Source organism: Esox lucius, chromosome 5, assembly GCF_011004845.1.
Source record: "Esox lucius isolate fEsoLuc1 chromosome 5, fEsoLuc1.pri, whole genome shotgun sequence".
Lineage (NCBI taxonomy): Eukaryota > Metazoa > Chordata > Actinopteri > Esociformes > Esocidae > Esox > Esox lucius.
In genome coordinates, this window is record NC_047573.1 from 6,848,914 (window position 1) to 6,870,784 (window position 21,871).

Below are 21,871 nucleotides of genomic sequence, written 5' to 3' on the forward strand. Positions count from 1 at the left end.
ATTATACTTTTTTGGAAAGGAAAGAAAAAGTCTCTTAATTTCTTCCGGTGCTGTATTTATAATAGTGAATTTCAATTTGGGGTAGGGGGCTGGTTAAACTATGTATTTTCATTTACATTTGAGTCATTTTGCAGACACTCTTATCCAAAGACACTTACAGTAAGGGCATTCCTCTTAAGGTGTCTGGAAAACCATCATCTGACAATCATAAGTAATTTTTTTTTTTTTTTTTGGGGGGGGGTTGCCAAGACAGAGAAGAGTTTGGCCTTGGCTGAGTGGGAGCTGCCCACCCGTGAGGGTTGGGGCCAAAAGACATGAAGTGGCAGGTCAGAGTGCACAGGAAGGGTGGGAGGGTTTAAGCTTGGCCTGCAGGCAGGGAGATGCATTTCCCTTTGCTGCTCCACAGGCAAACACCATGGTCTGGTAGTGGATGCCAGCTCCTACTGGAAGCCAAAGGAGCTAGTGGAGGAGAGAGGTGACATGGGAAAACTTGGGAAGGTTGGACACAAGACGGGCTGCAGCGCTCTGGATAAGTTGCAGGTGCTTGATAAGCACAAGCAGGGGAGCCTTAATAGTCCAGACGGGAGATGACAAGTGACTGGATCAGAACCTGAGCCGCTTCCTGTTTAATGTAGGGTCGTATTTTGCGGATGTTGTACTTCATGAATCTGCAAGAGCGGCTCACTGCTTTGATGTTTGCAGAGAATGACAGGTTCTTGTTAAGGCTGCATGACTAATTGACTTCTAATCGAAATTGCGATTACTGACGTGCAATTTCTTAATTACTGACGTGCAACTTCAGCTTTATAAAAAAGGTGAATGAGATGCGCTTCACACTAGGCACTGGGCGCACATCGTATCCCCCCCCCAGACGTCCGTAGACACAGAACTTCTGAAGAGAGGGGAGAGTAAGAGGGCAAGGAACCAGGTAGTTCACTGACCGTGGGGCCAGAAGCCTGAACAGGTTGAGTGGAAGAGGAGCGTCTCTTGTCAAAGTATCAATTTCATTTCTTTTTTAAATCCACTTGACCCTGCTGTAATAAAACAAAAAAGAAAAAGACTAATCTCTGATTTTTCCTGAAAAAGAGTAAAATCCTGGAGGCATTAAAAAACCCTTCTGTGAGTAGGCCTAGATAAGAGTGCCTGCTAAATGGAAATTAAAATGCAAAATAATTAATAGCAAATTTCGCCCAAAATACAGTTTGGTTAACAACAGTTTTATTTCTTTGATTGTGTCAACCAGGTAAAGCCCATGGAACTAGCTGACTTCCTGCAGGGGAAGAAGAGGGAGGGATATTGCATTGTGGGAGTGGAGCAAACAGCAAAGAGTCAGAGCCTCCAGGACTACAGGTTCCCTAAGAAGACTCTGTTACTGCTGGGGTGAGTACAATACGCACACACAGAAAAGTGTGCATTAACACACACTTTGTCTCTCTTGGTCTCTCACATTCTCTATCTCCTTTTGTTTTTGTCTCTGTATCTCTCACTTCCTCGCTCTCTCTTCCCTGTGTCTGTCTGTTTGTTGGTCTCTGTTCATCTCTGTTCGTCTCTCTTTCTCTTCTGTCCCCCCCTGTCGCTCGGTCTCTCCTGGCTGTGGGAGTCTCATGGGGGTTGGATTGAGAGCTGACAAAGCTCTTTAATGTAATCTCTCTAATTGTGTGAGTTGCTCCCCTTGGCCTGTCAGGCTCCCCTGTGTCCCACTGCAGTGAGGAGACCAGTCCAGGCATGCTGCTGTCTAATAGACCCTCTGTGAAGGAAAGAACTGGAACACACACACACAAGCAGGCAGGCATTCATCAAAGTTGGTAATATATAGATAATACACTGCCCAAAAAAAGGGAACAACCATCACAGTAGAAGGTCAAGTCAGTTAAACTTCATGGATATAAACCTGTCCCGTTAGGAAGCATAAGCGATTGTGAATTAATGTCATCTGTTTTGGTGACAACAGGTGCACTGGAAAGGCAACAGCAAGACAACCCCCAAAAGGGGAGTGTTTTTGCAGGTGGTGGCCACAGACAATTGCTCTCTCTTTATGCTTCCTGCATGATTCTTCTCTAGTTTTGCGTTTTGCTAGTGTCCTTGTCACTACTGGTAGCATGAGGTGGTACCTGCAGCCCATTCAGGTTGCACAGGTAGTCCAGCTCCTCCAGGATGCCACATCCATACGTGCTGTCGCAAGAAGCTGTGTCTCCCATTATATTCTCAAGAGCATGAAGGAGATACCAGGAGATGGGCCGTTACATGAGGTGAGCTGGACAGGACTGTAAAAGAGCATCAACCCAGCAGCAGGACTGGTATCTGCTCCTTTGTGTGAGGAGGAACAGGAGGAGCACTGCCAAAGCGCTACAAAATGACCACCAGCGGGCTAATGGTGTGCATATTTCTGACTGTCATAAACTGACTCCATGAGTGTCTGATGTCCTCTAGTGGGACCTGTGCTCACAGACCATCACCGTGCAGCTTGATTGGCATTCGCCAGAGAACACCAGAATTGGCTGGTCCACTATTGTCACCTCGTTCTCTTCACAGATGAGAGTAGGTTCCCACTGAGCACATGTGACAGACGTGAAAGAGTCTGGAGATGCCGTGGTGAACGTTATGCTGCCTGCAACATCATCCAGCATGACCGGTTTGGCGGTGAGTCAGTGGTGGTCTGGGGAGGCATATCCTTGGAGGGTCACACAGACCTCCACGTGCTAGCTAACGGTACCCTGACAGACCTTACGGTGGTGCAGTGGGCCCTGGGTTCCTCCTGGTGGAGGACAATGCCTGGACTCATGTGACCGGAGTGTGTAGGCAGTTCCTGTAATATAAAGGCATTGATGTCATTGACTGGCCCTCACGTTCCCCAGACCTGAATCCAATTCAGAACCTCTGGGACGTTATGTATCGGTGCATCCGATGCCGCCAAGTAGCGCCACAGACTGTCCAGGAGCTCCCTGACGCCCTGATCCAGGTCTGGGGGGAGATCCCCCCCCCAGGACAGGAGTCCAGCCTTCAATTGGTTGGTGATTTTGCAAGCAAGCAAGTTTATTTATATAGCACAATTCATACATAGAAGCAATTCAATGGGCTTTACAGTTAAAATAAAAATAAAAAAATGCAATGGAATTAAAACTTTCAGATTGTTACAATTCTCTAGCTCCGCTCTCTCCTGGGGGACTGCATTAACTTCCCCCGGTATCTCAATCCTCGCATTCCATTGCTAGGATAAACCCGTCAGTCCCTTTGTGAGATAATCTTTGCATCAATGTCTTACTTGGCTCTCTCCAGGGGGACATTTATGCCATGTCTGTACATGCATTTTATATTTATCCTCAATGAATTACAGTTTCCATAACTGTTTACTGAACCACTCCGGTATCTCAATCCTCATGCTCCAGCACTTGGATAAACTCGTCAGTCCTTTTGTGAGATAATACCCTACATCGATGTCTAAACAGAAGCACAAGAACATCCACAGATTTGTTACATTTACACAGAGGTTATTCCTCTGATGGCACTAGAACTTGCATTAAGATTGGTAAAATATAGCAAAATATACATTTAATAACAAAATAAATCAAAAAGAGAAATATAAAATGCATAAAATAACAGGATAATAATAAAACAGAATAAGAAAATAGAAATAGAGGAGAATAAAATAAAACATGATAACGACATAGGGTGCTATAAAAGCTGTAAGACTAAATAGTTAAGTTTAAGCGATAAAAACATAGGTAGCTGTAAGGCTAAACAGTGTGGTTAAGTTTAAGAGCTCAGTCATAGGCACGTGAGAAGAGAAGTGTTTTTAACCAGGATTTAAAAATGGATATGTATGGGGCACGTCTAAGATCTTCTGGTAGTTTATTCCAGTTGTTTGCAGCATAACTGCTAAACGCAGCTTCTCTATGTTTAGTTTGGACTCTGGGCTCTACTAGCTGACCTGTGTTCATGGATCTAAGAGCCCTGCTCGGTAATTGTTTTTGAAACATATCAGAAATGTATTTGGGTCCTAAACCATTCAGAGATTTATAAACTAAAAGCACCACTTTAAAATCTGTTCTGTATTCTATTTTGGTTTCCATTAACCGTTATGTCATTTTGTTCTCAATGAATTACACAATGTACAGTAAAGATTTTGACCTTTAATATATTTAGTTCATCGCGACCTGATGTGATTTGTGTTCCCTTTTTTTGAGCTGTGTATATAGAGGGGCAGTGTACACTCACCTAAAGGATTATTAGTAACACCTGTTCAATTTCTCATTAATGCAATTATCTAATCAACCAATCACATGGCAGTTGCTTCAATGCATTTAGGGGTGTGGTCCTGGTCAAGACAATCTCCTGAACTCCAAACTGAATGTCAGAATGGGAAAGAAAGGTGATTTAAGCAATTTTGAGTGTGGCATGGTTGTTGGTGCCAGACGGGCCGGTCTGAGTATTTCACAATCTGCTCAGTTACTGGGATTTTCACGCACAAACATTTCTAGGGTTTACAAAGAATGGTGTGAAAAGGGAAAAACATCCAGTATGCGGCAGTCCTGTGGGCGAAAATGCCTTGTTGATGCTAGAGGTCAGAGGAGAATGGGCCGACTGATTCAAGCTGATAGAAGATCAACTTTGACTGAAATAACCACTCAATACAACCGAGGTATGCAGCAAAGCATTTGTGAAGCCACAACACGCACAACCTTGAGGCGGATGGGCTACAACAGCAGAAGACCCCACCGGGTACCACTCATCTCCACTACAAATAGGAAAAAGAGGCTACAATTAGCACGAGCTCACCAAAATTGGACAGTTGAAGACTGGAAGAATGTTGCCTGGTCTGATGAGTCTTGATTTCTATTCAGAATTTGGCGTAAACAGAATGAGAACATGGATCCATCATGCCTTGTTACCACTGTGCAGGCTGGTGGTGGTGGTGTAATGGTGTGGGGGATGTTTTTTGGCACACTTTAGGCCCCTTAGTGCCAAATGGGCATCGTTTAAATGCCACGGCCTACCTGAGCATTGTTTCTGACCATGTCCATCCCTTTATGACCACCATGTACCCATCCTCTGATGGCTACTTCCAGCAGGATAATGCACCATGTCAAAAAGCTTGAATCATTTCAAATTGGTTTCTTGAACATGACAATGAAGTGCATCCCACAAATCTCCATCAACTGCAAGATGCTATCCTATCAATATGGGCCAACATTTCTAAAGAATGCTTTCAGCACCTCGTTGAATCAATGCCACGTAGAATTAAGGCAGTTCTGAAGGCGAAAGGGGGTCAAACACAGTATTAGTATTGGTATTCCTAATAATCCTTTAGGTGAGTGTAGAGGGGCAGTGTATATAGAGGGGCAGTTGTCTAATCATTGAAAGTCTTTCATTAATTGGCTTGAAAACTCTTGATGTTTGATTAAGAGCAAGTTATGTAAGGGCAGAACATAAAAACAGTCGCAGAAAAACTGTGTATATTGCTCAAACACAGTTGTATTGTTGTATTTGTCTTGCTAAATAAAAATGCACTATTTTAATCTATAAACATTGTTCAATTGATCAGAACCATGTTTTTATAAATCTTTTACCTTTCATAAATATCAACGACCGTTGCTATGAACACACATTGTTCACCACACCTTGTTCTTTCCTTGTGTGTGCTGTTAGCAAATGGACCCCATGTCTCTTGGCCTGGACAGTGTGATTGAGCTGGGTAAAACCACCACATCACAGAGCTTGTGTAACCACAGGAGAGAGGGTCTATCTGAAATAAATAAAACATTATCCATAAGTGTGTATCTAGCTGTCAGTGAACACACACACACACCCATTACTAAGTGCACACACACCTGTGCCCTGCTTTGTTCTGACACAGCAGGGTATCGCTCTAATCAAAACCCCTACTACCATATTATCTGTCTAATGTTGTTCACAGCAGGCCGGCGCAAATGAACATAATGAGGTTGACTTGAATGAGAGCGTTTCATCTAGTCTATTTCTATGGCCACAGCGTCCTATCTGGCCTATATATGCACCGTGTTCTGTTTCCTACCTGTCTGCTAAATGACTAAAGCGTCAATGTACATTTATTTAGTCTCCTTTCTATTTACTTATTTCTGCTACTTGAAAATTGTTGCTTTGATGGTAAACCTCTGTTTTTTTTAATAAACCTTGGTCTCTTCCTGTCTCTCTCCTCCATCCCTCCCTCCCTCTCTGTCCTCTCCCTGTCTCACTTTCTCCTCCATCCCTCCCTCGCTCTCTGTCCTCTCCCTGTCTCCCCCTTCCTCCATCCCTCCCTCCCTCTCTGTCCTCTCCCTGTCCTCTCCCTGTCTCACTTTCTCCTCCATCCCTCCCTCGCTCTCTGTCCTCTCCCTGTCTCCCCCTCTCCTCCATCCCTCCCTCGCTCTCTGTCCTCTCCCTGTCTCCCCCTCTCCTCCATCCCTCCCTCGCTGTCTGTCCTCTCCCTGTCACTCTCTCTCTCTCTTCCCTCCCTGTCTCTCCTCCGTTAGTAATGAGCGCGAGGGTATCCCAGCCAACCTGCTGCAGCTGTTGGACGTGTGTGTGGAGATCCCTCAGCAGGGCGTCATTCGTTCCCTCAATGTGCACGTGAGCGCCGCCCTGCTGGTATGGGAGTACACCCGCCAGTACCTACCGCCCGCCGGGGGGAAGTCAGACTGACGTCGGCATGGACCACCGGGACTTTCTGAACAACACACACACACACACACACCGATGTCTCCTATCTGTTCTAAAACACTTGATGCACGCCGAATGAACACTTCCCTAACAGCTCACCGCTTATGTGTAGTTGACACCTTGCTTCTGTCACCTTGGACTCAACAAGTGCCCTTTCTGGTGGTTCTGGTGCCAGCATTACGTTTTTTTAACCTGTTACAGTTCTGCCTTAACCATCGGCTGTGGATGATAGTGATTTTCTTTATTTCCAACATGCGTCTCCTGATCCATGGGATTTGCCTGCTTTAGGCGTGACTAAACGTTACATTAATATATTCCAGTGTGTTAATGACTGCTTGATGTTTGAACAAGGTCATGTTTGCATAAAGCAGCAGTGTTAAACTGAAATGTGATTTCCCCTGACGCAGTTCTTCCTTGTTGTCAGCGTAGTTTGTGTGGCGGTTTAAAATGGATCTGTGAGTGTGACTGGTTGTTGAAATTACCCAGAGACACCCACCCCAGTTTTAGAATTTGTTCTTAGTATTTTGTTTCATACAAATATGTGCTTTTTATAGTGGAAAATTGTTGATCAAAGTGATGTATATTCAAGAATAAATAAACCATTGTTTTATATAAAACAAGTTTCTTTTTATTAGTCTCATCTCTTTTCATTTGATTTGCCTGTTATACTTACAAGAACGTTATTTCTATATCGGACTGTTTCATAGACTGGAAATGGATTTACAGAACAGAATATTGAACGGTGACGCGTTGCCACCTTGCACACGCCACGCCCACTTCGATCAAACGGCAGCGTTGCACAGGTTGGGAACCTGGCAGAACCCTGGCGACCAGCAGAGGAGTGGAAACGATGGATGACAAGAGAAAGTGTTCTGCGAGATGACTAACATTTATTGGGTGCGCCCAGTATAGAATATAATATATATTGACATTTCTGCGTCCAACACTATTTATTCTAACAACTTGACCAGAAAGTTACAACTTAGTCGCAACGACAACAAAAGTCTATGGAGCAACTAGATGCCGTGTGGATGGATGAATTCGTCCCTTTCCGGGATGAGATGCAATTTTCTTTCGTGAATGCGTCCGGAGTGACGCGGGTCAACACGTCCCCGCGAACTAAAATGGTTCTTGAAGTGCTGATGGTGCTGATGTGTCTCGGCGCAATCACAGGTGTGTTATAAGGCCGCGCGCATCGATTAAAACACCACGAAACCGTTAGACTTTGTCATGGATATATTCCTCAAAAGCTTTTTCAACGTGATATTTTTCCCCCCGTTGTTCTAGTGACTTTTTCACTTCTGAGATAACGTGTCGTTGTATTGTTTACATGTGCCTATTTGTTTAAACTGTATTTGTTTAAAAGCCTCTAGATCACCGAAGGACATTTATGTCCCGAGAAAAGGAGAAACATTGACATAATGGCTGTTGTTTATCTCTCTGGGTAGGGTGCTACACATCCGTGCCAGATGGTTCTCTGTGATGATATGGCCTCCCGTTTCTGGCACTGAACCGTTTGTGATTGAAGCACCCACAATCATCCATCATCTAGCTGTTTTTAAGTATCAGTCTGTGACTTCAGTGCAATGAAAAGTATATGCCGGTGTTTCTCTGTCCCTCTAGGCAACATCCTGGTTATAGTGATAGTGGTGGCCACCAAGAACTTCCACTCGGTGACGTCGGTGCTCATTATAAACCTGGCCATCAGTGACCTGTTGGTAGGGGTTGGGATCATGCCGTTTGTTGCTATCTCCGTCATGAACAACGGATGGGTTGACTGCACCGTGAGTCTGGCCCGGGGTGTCGTTGTTGTGGTCCCTTAAACATTTTGTGTGATCTGTGGGTGTTGTATTGTTGTGTTTAAGTGCTGTTGAGGCGGCGGCCTCCTCTAATGGGGAGCCGCTGCTATGCCAGGGTAACTGTTTGTCTGGGTTGCCATCGGTTACGCCGCCATTGCCCAAATAAGTCTTTCAATTGGCTCTTTGTGAGAGATGGGGTCCGTCGTAAAACACTTCCTGGACTGCTTGGTCTTATCCAACCAGAATCCGGCTCAGTTTGGATACATTGTAATTATAACTAAGGCCGTCTCCTCCCCTCTGTTCCGACAGGACCTGTGTCTGTATGTGGGCTACACCTCCTCGGTGTACTGTACGGCGTCGGTCCTGACCCTGGCGGCCATTGCTCTGGATCGGTACTACTCTATCATGGACTGCTTGCGGTACAGGTGCGTCCCAACGTCACACGTGGACCCGTGGGCTGTGTCAGTTGTCCAACCCGTTACTGACACACCCTCAGGGGGAATCGTTCCATACCTATCTTTCACTGACACGTGCTAGCAGTGCCGGCTCCAGCCTTTTATGGGCCTTTATCTAAATTTAATTTGGGCCCCCCTCTTGATGGGGGGCTCCCTAGAAGTCAGAAGGGGCCCTAAGCAACTGCTTATGTTGCTTATGCCTGCAGCCGGCTCTGCGCGCTAGCGTCCCCCGGTTTAACCTCTAAAACCCAGCGAGCACTGGAAAAAAAACATTGTAATTAACTTGAACGATTATATTCATCTGGGTTCGGATCACTCAGGGAACCCCTCCGACAAAATGAGACGGGCCTGTTTTAATTGGTCGACGATGTTCAAGTTAGCACACGACGAATCAGTGTGTAATGCGAGCCCTGATCATTGTGACTTTTGCAGTTCCCGCTGTACGCTGTCCAGAATCTTTGCGGTGGTGCTGTGGATCTGGTTTCAGGCCCTGGTCACGAGCTGTCCTCCTCTGCTGGGCTGGGGGGCTGTTTCTTATGTGGCTCCAATGTACAGGTGCGTTCTGGTTCTGTTCCTGTCAGGCTCACTCATACCAGACGTTTCACTGAGGGGCAAGTCATGTCATAGGGGGGATGCCTGTTATCGGAAGGTGGGATCAAAAATGAATATGAAAGGAGCCACAGCCAGGTAGAAAATGGCCAACCAATTTTATTGACTCTTTTTTGTTCTGTTTTCTGTTCTGTAAGCAATCTTGTGGAAAAAAAAGAAGAATTTACATGTTTGTTGCTTTAACAGTTGGGGAAATGATCCACAGTTGGAATGGCATTCAAAGGTGCTTCACCAAATATGAACACTAGCTTTGTGTTACCCTCTCCTTTAATAGTGGACTTCGAACACCAGGGGAGAATTCATTCCCCCCAAAGGAAACATTTTCGTTGCATATCAGCGGAGCACTTGGACCTAGCTGCATTTTGTCCAAATGGAAAAAGTTTGAAACCTTCCCTCCTCGTGTCAGTGTTTGCATTTGTCAAAAAAAAAATACAATAATTAAAGACAAAAAAATGTAAACATCCCCCCCAAAAAACAACCAAGGTGACTGCAAATAGCATCCAGGCTTAAACAAAAGAACGACAACGTTTTGTGCCCTGAGGACTAGATTTCAAGAGCCCTGGCATAAATAAGCAAGTATTTAAATCTCATCCTTCTTTAAATTTCATTTTGAAGAATAAAATGTCATGACTGCAATGAGTGTAGACCTTCAATTGGCACAAAATGTATAAATATGCTAATATGCATCCACTTACTGTAGATGTAATATGCTAAAAAGGCCTTTTAATTGTTATAAAAAAATCTACTAATCCCACTCTCGCCTGCTAACCTTCTAAATCGACCAACCCCATGCTGTGTATAATTATTACACCCATTTTATTATATACGATTTTGTTACTACACATATGATTTTTATTGCCATCTTAGTATCCTGCCCCTTCTATAATATATAACACCTCCTCTATAATGTATCTTCTAGCTGTGTGGTGAACTGGAAAAGCAGTCCCAGCTACACCGTCTTCATGGCTGCCCTCTCCTTCCTGGTGCCGGCTGTGGTCATCCTCTTCTGTTATGTCCACATTGTCCGTGTGGCGCGCAGTCACGCCCGGAGGATACACACCCTGGAGGACCACCTCCAGAGGAACCAGGGGACGTCGACCTCCTCGACCCCGTCCGAGAGCACCTCTGAGCGGGCTAGTCCGACGTGTTCGGGTGCCTATGGTTCTTCCACCCCCAGGCTGGTGTGCCACCTGAGCGGCCGGTTTGTGTCGGAGGCCAGCGAGGAGGCTCGGGGAAGGACTCCTTCGCAGTCCGACTCTACTGCTGGAGCCGCGCAGAGCTGCGGTCACCCCGGCTCCACCTCTGGCTCCAGCGCTGCAGCCCGGAGGCTTTTCTCCTTCCTGGCTCAACACGTCCCCCATAGCCACCCCCATCCGCCCCAACAGAACTCCAACTCCCATCAACACCATCACCACGGGGTGGTGCGGCTCTTCCTGGTTATCTTTGCCTTCTTCCTCTGTTGGACTCCGTATATGGGCGTTGCGTTAATCCAGGCCACGGAGACTGCCCTGTCGTGTCAGTCCTCCTTAGTCCCGTCCTCGGCTGTCACCTTCTCCTATTGGCTGGTTTTGTTCAACTCAGACATCAATCCTCTTTTGTACGCGCTGCTCAGTAAGAGGTTCCAGGGAGCTCTTCAGTGCCTGAAGCAGAAGGTCAGAGTGCGTCTGGGGGGCAACTTGCTGAGGAGGTGGGGGGGCGAGTCCAGGTGGGTGGGAGATGGAGAGGAGGGGAGAAGCAGTGAACCCAGCAGTAATAGGAATTCCTCCCATCCCCACACCCATTCAGGTCTTGTATGCCCAGGAAGTGGGTCTGATGCCCAGAACCCGCCAGCAGGAGACGGGCCAAGACGAGCCTACTGCTCCTCTGTCTTCACGGTCGACTCCAACTTCACCAACGGCCCCAGGGACTGCCTGTGTGATGTGCTCCACCCTGGTAGTACGTCCTCCACCTATACCTGCTCCTCCTCTCTATGGCAGAACACAGTTGGTGGAGGTGGGGAGAGGAGTTCACGCAGGCTGGAGTGCCTACAAGTCCCCACCAGGACACCAGAGGGCAGCAGACCGCCATTTTCAGCAGCCGGAGGAGACGGTCGGGCGACATTCTTCTATGGACAAATCACTGTGAGCGTGGAGCACGAAGTACGCTAGTCAGAATGGACCACAGAGGTCCACAGAGACTGTCGCCAGGCCATTGTGCCCAGGAGCAAGGACAGAAACAGTAGTGTTGTACTGTGCCTTACCCAGCCGTCCTACCTCAGAGGGGACTGGGGAGGACAATTTAACACTTCAATATCCCGGAGACAGTCCGGGTGGGTGAGTGATTTGCCATTCAGTTCCAGTCAGTCTTAGTCAGAGGAGCTGCACTGAAACTCCAATTATCCCAATTATTTTCAAGACTTTTTGTTTAACTTCATAGTTCCTGTTTCCTTTGTTGATTGTCACATTTCAGTCATAGAGCTCACCCGGGAAACAAATAAATACACAATTAATGTATTTAAAAACAGTATTTTTATTTAGTACATGTGATTACACTTCTTAAAGACAGCAAACTAGTTGATCTAATAAACCGCCTTTTCATTTAATCCAACCATGTTTTGAATTTCTTCGTCCTCAAATTTTATCATATGCAGCATATATTATTTCAGTGTAAAAATCTTCATTCCTTACAAAGGTTTACAGTTATGTCTAGCAATAATCCCAGAGGAATACAATATCATTATTATATTGTCATTATAAAGAACGACAATGGTAGATAACAGTGCTGATCTAGAACTTCTATTCTAGGTTGGGCTCAGTTCCATTTCAATTCACAAGTGAAATTCCAATTCCAGGGTTCCTCAAGTGCTTTTCCATGAGGAAAATTACAGTGGAATTTGGAATTTCAGTTTTCTTTTGGGATTGGAATAGAATTGACTGCACCCAGGTACTCTCTATTGCAGAAGGAAAAGGCAGTGATGTGAAAGGACTGGACTGATGTTGGATCTGGTCATCTCTGCATGCTTGTTCGGTACATGTAGAAGTAATTTCAGTCACTCACTGTCCCTTCATATCAGTAGTCAAACTGAACACAAAAATTGAAAAAAACATTTCCATTATTAAATAATAAGCATCAACGAATTTGTTCAGAGAAAATAAGTGTAGTCAGATGAGTGCAAGAAGCTTTGTGGTCTTCCTGGTGATGAAGACTGTCATGTCTACAGGCTCGCATTGCCTTCCTCCATAGAAATAGAAAAGATAGATAGCACATGGAAGGCGGTGTGTGATTGGTTGGTTGAGCAATCATCATGTATACATTCACAACAAGGCAGAGGTTCAGCCCACTTCTGGTTCAAGCCCCGCCCACTTCAACCTCCACATTGTTTGATTTGTCCTCACAGTGGTTAAATGGCTACATATTCAGTAACCAGGAAATGTCCTCACAGTGGTAAACTTGCCTTAGAAATGTGTTCAATGGAAATGAAAAAATTAAAAGGGAAAGAGCTAATTGACTTCTTCAATGTACAATTAGTTAAAATAAGAGTAGTTTACCCACACCTTACACAGGATACAAAGCCATTACAGATAATAATTTGCTGTTTGAGAGGTTCCCGTGTGTTTTACTTTTACCGGTTCCCTCACTGTCAAGACATGACAATCCCATTAGACTTGGTAAGGGAGCACAACCCGACAGGCTACCAGGCTAGAGTTGCTACGCTGGCTAACTGACAGGGTGACACTTGTAGTGCCTGTCTCCTGACACATTTACTTGGAAGGTGTGAAACCTACTGACAGGCATCCCAGCAGAGGCTAGGGACATGGGGATGATGTTAAAATATCATAAGGGTTGCTGCTTGATTGAGTCGGCCCAGTTTGGCGGTTGGTGTCTGAAGAAATGGGACTGAGCAGAGGGTGTTGGTACCAGCAGGAGCTCCGGTCCTGGCCTTAGGGGGAGATAGATCACAGCACGTGGCCAATCACTGTGGCCATAGATGGTCCTGGCTATTCTCATTGGTAGGAGAGGCAAAGTAAGACATGCAATGGCTCATATTGATAATTAAACATCCAGACAGATTCGTTCACAGCCCAATGTCTACAGGCTTCTGAGCTAGAGGGCGCCCATGGATTGAGTTAAAGGGATTGTACGGGATATTGGCAGTGAAGACCTCAATCTACCTGCCCAAAGTCAGTTGAACTTTCGGACACCATTTCAATGTCTTAGCGTTGGCTATTGAAACTTCCTTAAAGATGATTTATGGGTTCTAAAGCACACCAAATTCGCTTTTAAACATTACCAAGTCAGCTATATGCTACACCTTTAGGTGACTTCACGTTCACAACTTTTGGCTGAAATTATTAAAAAAACACGTTTAATATGGCACGCCAACACATAAAAATGATGTCCAAGAGTTTATATGCCTATAACGGGCCTCCTCGCAAAAATCCACAGATGTTTCTTCAACACCAAATCACCCTGTGCTCAGCTGTGTAAATCTGAGGAGGCGAGAAAGGTCCGACGGGGAGACAAAACCTGCACATACCCACACTGATCATATCATTATTCAATCCCGGTTGGCTGTGGAGTGGGCAGTGGTTTACACTTGAAGGAAGCAGGGTCCCACACTTCTTCTGCTTTAGATCTTGATGGTAATGGGAAACCATGTTGTTCATGCCATTATGTCAATAATCAGTTTGGCGTCAATGTTGTCCAAAACCTGTCTTTTCAAAAGCAGAGGCAAGTCTTCCCTGTACCTGTATGAGCCCAGTGGAATGATTAAGAGGTATTGCTGAATGAAATGATGAATGTGAGTCCACACACCAACTGTTTTAACAAAATTATCCTTGACTGTCAAATTAACCACCATTAACAGCAGTGAAATTAGATGGTAATGAACAGCCCAGACAGTCTGAGGCCAACAGGTCGGTTTCCATAGAGATGCATGTGAACGGGAAAGTGAAAGAAAGAAAGAAAGAAAGAAAGAAAGAAAGGAGAGAGGAGGTGGCTTAGGTCAGAGGTCGACCGTTCAGGTCTTTATGGCAATCAAGTGTCCAAGGTGGCGTGTCTCCAGTCTTGTTCATAACACCACGTGTTCCGGTGCCAGCCTGCGTGTCCTTCCATCCATTCCACCACATGAAACCGCGTTCAATGCGTGAAGTTGGACATGGAGGTCCGCGCTCTCCTGCTCCAGTTGAGACTCGACCCGGGCCCGGTCTCCACCTCCGCCGGCTCCTCCCGTTTGCTCCGTATCTTGGCGTGGAGCCGGATGAAGCACTGGTCCCAGTCCTCTGGCAGCAGCAGCATCAGGAAGCCCAGGCAGATGATGAAGACGGCGATCAGGCGCACGCCGTTGAAGTGAATCTCACACGTGTACAGGTCCACCACTGGAACACAGCGTAACAACAGCTCCCGTCACTAGACCCCACTCGTAAAGCCTGTTCTGAGTTACTCTACTTTATGTGGACGGGGTAGCGATGTGCCGGACGGGCGGGAAGCAGAACTTACTGGCATTGACCGGGACACTCAGAACGATGCCCAGAGAGATGGACGTAGGGTACGTGACCGCGACGCCAAAGTTCACCAGGATATTGAAAGCTGTGGGGGAGAGAAATTCAAAAGTCGGACAGCAAAAAAAAGAAAAATGCTCATTGTATTGTAGCTTATTGTATTTGAATGGCCTTGTGAAAACTTTGCTGATCTTGCGAGCTCACATTCTGTTTACCTACATGGATAGGGAACCCAATGTGAGCTCCCAAGGCTGAAATACAGGAGAAAATGGCACAATTGAATACCATTTCTTACAGCTAGAAGGAAAGAAGAACATATAAACAGATCCATCCTGCTAACAATGTAAGATAGTTGCAGTTTTGCTTCAGTCTAAAGACTGGAAATGAATACGAAGAGCTCTGTGCTTACCAAAGTTGAGGCCAGCCACCCCACAGAGACAGAGCCAGGGGATGTCCCCAGGAGGGCCGAAGTATTCCACGCCCGTCAAGTACAGGATTAATGGAACGAAACTCATCAGGACAAAATTTGCACCCCCCACAATCGTTAGAAAGAGCGCTGCCTCTCCGAACTTGGCACTGCCCAGGACCATTTTAAAGAGCACCTGAAGAGAAGGAGGGGGTAATGTGGAGAGGAGGGGGTGGTGCGGTGAGGAGGAGGAGGTGGTGGGGAGGAGGAGGAGGTGGTGGGGAGGAGGTGGGGAGGGGGGGTGAGGAGAGAAATTGAAACTCAGAGGAAGTAGAGAAACAGAAAGAGGGGATGACAGGGAGAGGGAATTGATTATTCGGGGAGACGTCTCATAAATTCACCTGCTTGTCCACCTCTCGTAGCAAAGACATGAGGGAAGACCAAACAAGGCCAGGGAGAACCTGACAAACGTCTGCCAGCTATCTGTCGGCCCACAGGCAGAGTGCCACAGTACTCTGTTTATCACATTAAGCCTTTATGAGAGCAGGGTAGGGGGCGCCACAGAGTAGACAAACTGCATATAGTATACCCATCCTCTGTTAGTGTCGCACAGAACAGACACAATACATATAGTATACCATCCTCTGTTAGTGTCGCACAGAACAGACACAATACATATAGTATAACATCCTCTGTTAGTGTCGCACAGAACAGACACAATACATATAGTATACCATCCTCTGTTAGTGTCGCACAGAACAGACACAATACATATAGTATACCATCCTCTGTTAGTGTCGCACAGAACAGACACAATACATATAGTATACCATCCTCTGTTAGTGTCGCACAGAACAGACACAATACATATAGTATACCCATCCTCTGTTAGTGTCGCACAGAACAGACACAATACATATAGTATACCATCCTCTGTTAGTGTCTCATAGAACAGACACAATACATATAGTATACCCATCCTCTGTTAGTGTCGCACAGAACAGACACAATACATATAGTATACCATCCTCTGTTAGTGTCTCATAGAACAGACACAATACATATAGTATACCATCCTCTGTTAGTGTCTCATAGAACAGACACAATACATATAGTATACCATCCTCTGTTAGTGTCTCACAGAACAGACACAATACATATAGTATACCATCCTCTGTTAGTGTCTCATAGAACAGACACAATACATATAGTATACCCATCCTCTGTTAGTGTCGCACAGAACAGACACAATACATATAGTATACCATCCTCTGTTAGTGTCGCATAGAACAGACACAATACATATAGTATACCATCCTCTGTTAGTGTCTCATAGAACAGACACAATACATATAGTATACCCGTCCACTTTTTTTCATTGATATTTCTGTCACAGTCTCAACATTACAAACTGTAGGCCTATGAAACCAAAAAGTTAACACCAAACTGGCTACCCCAGCTATCAGTGTTGTGGTCCATATTGAATGAACCAGGTGGCGATGACAGTCTGTTCATAACTCACCTTGTTGAGTGCTGACATGGAGGCTGTTCATAACTCACCTTGTAGAGTGCTGACATGGAGGCTGTTCATAACTCACCTTGTAGAGTGCTGACATGGAGGCTGTTCATAACTCACCTTGTTGAGTGCTGACATAGAGGCTGTTTATAACTCACCTTGTGGAGTGCTGACATAGAGGCTGTTTATAACTCACCTTGTAGAGTGCTGACATAGAGGCTGTTCATAACTCACCTTGTGGAGTGCTGACATAGAGGCTGTTTATAACTCACCTTGTAGAGTGCTGACATAGAGGCTGTTCATAACTCACCTTGTAGAGTGCTGACATGGAGGCTGAGGTCACGACAGAGGTGATCCCCATGACCGAGTTGCTGTGGAAACCGTCGGCGTACGTCATCATCACAATGCCGGCGATGGCAAAGATGGCCGCCACGATCTGCACAGTGACAGGGGGGTATGACATTAGAACCAACAGTGGTCCCTCTACCGATCAGCGTGTTTCTGGATTAAGTGAGGTGGTCTGATTTAAAGGTTTCACTGTTTGAACCTAGCACATTAAAACTGCACTTTCGTGGTTAGGCTACCATCTCTTGTCTACTGTAACATTTATTGTACTTCAGAGGTTCGAAGCAAGAATGTCAACTGGATTGTATCTTGGCTGATATCATTCCAGTTTCAGACATGAAAAGTCTATCGACACTTTATGTAGATGTTATGACAGTGGGTTTATAGATCCCTGTTAGCTCCAAACCAGTTCACTCCCCAATGGCCATGTGTGTGTGTGTGTGTGTGTGTGTGTGCGTGTGCGTGGGTGCATGTGCGTGTGCGTCAATAAGAGAGCTCCTCCCCCACCGCCAGTCTCATGTCCACATAACGCCTGGTTTAACGGGAAATGCAAATCCAAACCCACATAACCTACTCTAGCATGAAGACAGTGTTGATAATCCACTGTGATCTGATCTCAGGGCCCGGCGTCATTCCAGCCAGTATAGACAGCTTGTCTCCCATAAAGGGCAAGATTGATCGGCTGTGTGTGTGTCACAATGGATAGGTTAGTGGGTGCATTTATTTACTGCCATCTGGCCATACTGCCAACTTTGGCCGGACACATCAAACCCTTGGAAAATTCTGTCAGCATTACCCACATTACCCCTGGGAAATAATCACTGGAGCAAACCAACTTCTTGAGTATACAAGCCATGATAATAAAACAACCTCTTGAGGCTCGAGGTTTCCTGAACAGGTTTTGCCGTTCAGGGATGGATCTCCTCCCCACAGAAGGTCAGGAAAGAAATGACAACCTCAAAGCACACTTGAAGAAAAATGATATGGATCCAAGCTACTTGTCAGGCAGATAACCTAATGGTCAATAGCCGTAAGGTTGCTGAATGCAATCTAAAAGACGAGAGGTTAAAAAAAACAAGTATATCAGTATGCCCTTGGGCAAGGCAATAAACACAATTTCTCCTGTAAGTCTCACCGACGAAGCTCAATGACAAAAATGTCAAACGTTAATAGGAAATCCATTCCCTTGAGAGATCCTCTTGGAGGACCAAAAGCACTCGACAGAACCTCGACTGTTAGAGGCTGAAAAGAGAGAACCAGCTAGCTGGGCAAACATCACACTGCAAAGCCCGGACACCAGTGCCAGTAACAACAAACCCTGGAAGCAGGATGAATGATCCCGGGCCACCCTGTGATGAGTTCCGCCAGGGATGGACCTCTGAACCCATGGACAGCCAGATCCATACCATAACCCCAACGTTAGGTCCCTGGGGGGTAAATAAAAGTGTGTGTATGATGAATGGGGCCTTGGTTTGGCCAGCTGAGTGGATCAGACGTCTTAAGGGAGGTGTCAGGAAGACAAACGAGCTGTGCGGTTATGCCTCATCAGAGCAAATGACTCCCTGTCCTCTTTCAAAATCTAATTTAAACAGGCTTTATTGGCACGGGAAACAATTGTTTAAACTGCAAAAGCGCAAAAAAAAATGTGTTCAAATAATAATTAACAAAAGTGAAATAATCCGATATTCCAGGTAAATATTACTCACAGATTTAAAAAGATGAAAAGTTTAAAATAGAGAAAAAGAGAACCGCTTTCCATTAGGTGGTTGTAAAATCTTAATTCTTGTTTTTCTCATTAGTGGCTATATTTGTGATTCTACTTTGCATGCATCATTTGGGGTTTTGAGCTGTACTCTCAGGAAACATTAGCAGAATGAGTATGCTTTCTGTACGCAGCGTCAGTTCAAACTCTTGGTTGGTAGGTGCACCCCACACCTCACTACCATAATGGGCATTGGGCTCAACAGTTGGTTGGAACGTTTTAAGCCACAGAGATGTCACGATTACAGTTATTTTTGGAGTAGAAGAGCCTTCTTGATCGGCCTCTTAGATTAGTAAATCTTTAAGATACCCACAGTGTTGACAGAGGTAGATGTAATACTTTGTTCCTTTCTTGAGGGCAATGGTGTCTGGGTAGAATTTATGATCCTTATGATCCTTGTCTATGATTCCCTGTCAGGGCCCAGGTCTCTGTTCAGAAGCCATAGGTGCTGCTGTAGAATGTGACTTCTGTGTCCATAGGGGGGAACTGGGCCTTGCAGATACTTGTTCTGCACCTCTGTCTCAACCCCTGTAGAAGACATCTGACTTGTATACCAATTTGAACTGCACACCTGTTTGTACACACTGGCTTCATAATAGTGTGTGTTTTCCCCCACCTGATACAGTTTCATTTGTACAGCAGACCGTCATGCCAAATTGAGATAGGAGCTTTTCTAAAATTGACAAAGCATGACAAGACTTAGCTGTTTTTATATTAAGGTCTGCATGCTGGTCTGTTGTGCTGCTTTGGAAACAAGCCCACTTGACGTCTGTGCAGGACCGTACTTTCACTGAGGACATGTTAGAGTCGGCTGATGGGGTGTAACCACCTCTGCTGAGGTCATTGTTCATGATGATGGGGTTAAATCTGTCTCTGCTATGGTGTACTATCAGACCACGGCTCCAAATGCCGTGGAATGGGCCAGAACTGAGGATAATGTGTTTAACGATGGATCTGTGCATTTTATCATTTTGTTTTGTTTAATTATGTTTAGAATAGCATCAACACCACAGTGCTTTTTGACTTGTAGGTTTAAGTTTCATCTGTAAGGTTCTGTTTTGTTCTGTTTGTTCCGTTGTGTTTTTGCTGTTGTCCCTGAATGTAGCCTGTTGTTTTTTTCCCTTTGTTCCTACATGTAGCCTGTCCTTTTTTGCCGGACTGCGTAAGCAGAACCAGCCTAGAAGAACGAATGTCTCTTACTGACTGAGTGGGTAAGTGAGTGGGTGACTGACTGACTGACTGTCTGATTACCCCTTGTTAAATAGCGTAGTGGTTAGAGACAAGGACTACAGGACAACAGGTCCCGCGTTCGACTCCCGTCACAGTCAAAACACATTATGCCTCAGGATTTGTTCAGGACGGACAAAAGCTTCGCTAGCTACCACCTTCAGTAGCTAAGTTATAGTAAGCCTAAAATGTAATTGTTTACTGTTATATTGCAACTATTTCTGCTGGATTTTCGAATTATGTCTTTGGATTTGTTCAGGATAGACAAAAACATTGTGGACTACACGATTCTCTTGTCTTTTCACATGACGAAAAAGTCTGTTATCGTCACATATATTAATACAGTAGTTATTGTATCAATGTCATTCACGAATGGTTAATAAGCTGTTAAAACGTCCAGTGGCAAAAGCCATTCAGTTCATAGATGCTACAATGTTTTAGATTCCGTCTCTCACAGTTGAAGAGTACCTATGATAAAAATTACAGACCTCTACATGCTTTGTAAGTAGGAAAACCTGCAAAATCGGCAGTGTATCAAATACTTGTTCTCCCCACTGTATATCTACCATAACAGAGGTGTATATATAGTAACTCAAGTACCTACAGTATCAAAGATGTATCTATAGTTACAGAGGTGTATTTACAGTATCAAAGATCTACTACAGTAACAGAGGCGTATCTTCAGTATCAGGTATGTATCTATAGTAACAGAGGTGTATTTACAGTTTTAGAGATGTATCTACAGTAACAGAGGTGTATCTTCAGTATCAGAGATGTATCCATAGTAAAAGAGGCGTATCTACAGTATCACAGATGTATCCATAGTAACAGAGGTGTATTTACATTGTCAGAGATGTTTCTATAGTAACGGAGGTGTATCTATAGTATCATTATCTACAGTAACAAAGGTGTATTTACAGTATCAGAGATGTATCTATTGTAACATACTGACAGATATCTACCCACCTTAAACAGACAACAGCACTAAGGCCACCAGGCATCTGCAGGTTAAGTACCAGAACACACACATTAATGTAGGCCCAGGCAGGACAATGCCATACTTCACAGAGGTGATGTGATTCTTCCCATCTTCCAACCACTCTTCTATTCCTCCCTTCTATTTTCATATAAGTTAAGCCCAGCCAATATCCCCGGCATTACTGCAGACATCAAAACACTGCAAAACCCATCACCAGAAAAAAGGGAGAGGATAGACTGAGAAGACAGGATGGGCAGCAGGAGATAGAGAGGGAGAAAGAGAGGAGAGGAAAACAGAGAATAGAGAGGAGGGAGGGGATAGAGTGAGGGGAGAGGGAGAAGAGAGGGGAGAGAGAGAAAAAAGAGAGGAGAGAGAACTGCGAAAAGAGAGAGGGCAAGAAGAGAGACAGACATTGGGGGATTACTCAGCTTTCATCACAGATGGGAGAGCGAGGAGAGCAGAGAAGGAGATCCATTCTGCACAGAGGGAAGAATAACTCCATATATTTAAACAGCACTACAACACTGTGCGTGTCGGAGAGACAGAGACAAAGTGGGACAGAGAGACAGACAGAGAGAGAGACAGACAGAGACAGACAAACAGCCAGAGAGAGACAGA

General features: G+C 45.1%; 3 protein-coding genes across 11 annotated transcripts in view; 2 read left to right on the forward strand and 1 right to left on the reverse strand.

The window, feature by feature from the left end:
• The window catches only part of tarbp1 (TAR (HIV-1) RNA binding protein 1), a 31,805-nt gene extending 24,531 nt beyond the window's left edge, over window positions 1-7,274 (forward strand). The window contains exons 29-30 of the mRNA XM_034292349.1: window positions 1,244-1,380; window positions 6,489-7,274. Coding sequence (XP_034148240.1) covers window positions 1,244-1,380; window positions 6,489-6,657 — 306 coding nt within the window. The 3' untranslated portion in view covers window positions 6,658-7,274. The remainder of the gene's footprint in view (window positions 1-1,243; window positions 1,381-6,488) is intronic.
• Window positions 7,275-7,504: 230 nt separating this feature from the next.
• LOC105008060 (alpha-2Db adrenergic receptor) lies at window positions 7,505-11,708 on the forward strand. Of its 5 annotated transcripts, XM_010867272.3 has the most exons (6): window positions 7,505-7,848; window positions 8,299-8,459; window positions 8,784-8,899; window positions 9,362-9,484; window positions 10,458-11,190; window positions 11,324-11,690. In XM_010867272.3, the coding sequence occupies exons 1-6, from the start codon at window positions 7,683-7,685 to the stop codon at window positions 11,660-11,662; spliced, it is 1,638 nt and encodes a 545-aa protein (XP_010865574.3). In that variant the 5' UTR covers window positions 7,505-7,682; the 3' UTR covers window positions 11,663-11,690. The 5 variants fall into 5 exon arrangements, with proteins under 5 accessions (XP_010865574.3, XP_019902450.2, XP_019902451.2 ...); XM_020046891.2 differs by having other exon boundaries at window positions 10,458-11,708; XM_020046892.2 differs by having other exon boundaries at window positions 7,768-7,848; window positions 8,124-8,459; window positions 10,458-11,708.
• A 421-nt stretch (window positions 11,709-12,129) lies between these two features.
• Window positions 12,130-21,871, reverse strand: part of slc35f3b (solute carrier family 35 member F3b) — a 90,354-nt gene continuing 80,612 nt past the window's right edge. For all 5 annotated transcript variants that reach the window (XM_020046895.2, XM_020046896.2, XM_020046894.2 and 2 more), the window contains 4 exons: window positions 17,251-17,376; window positions 15,428-15,620; window positions 15,017-15,106; window positions 12,130-14,895 (listed from right to left, as the gene is read on the reverse strand). In XM_020046895.2, coding sequence (XP_019902454.1) covers window positions 14,657-14,895; window positions 15,017-15,106; window positions 15,428-15,620; window positions 17,251-17,376 — 648 coding nt within the window. In that variant the 3' untranslated portion in view covers window positions 12,130-14,656. The remainder of the gene's footprint in view (window positions 14,896-15,016; window positions 15,107-15,427; window positions 15,621-17,250; window positions 17,377-21,871) is intronic.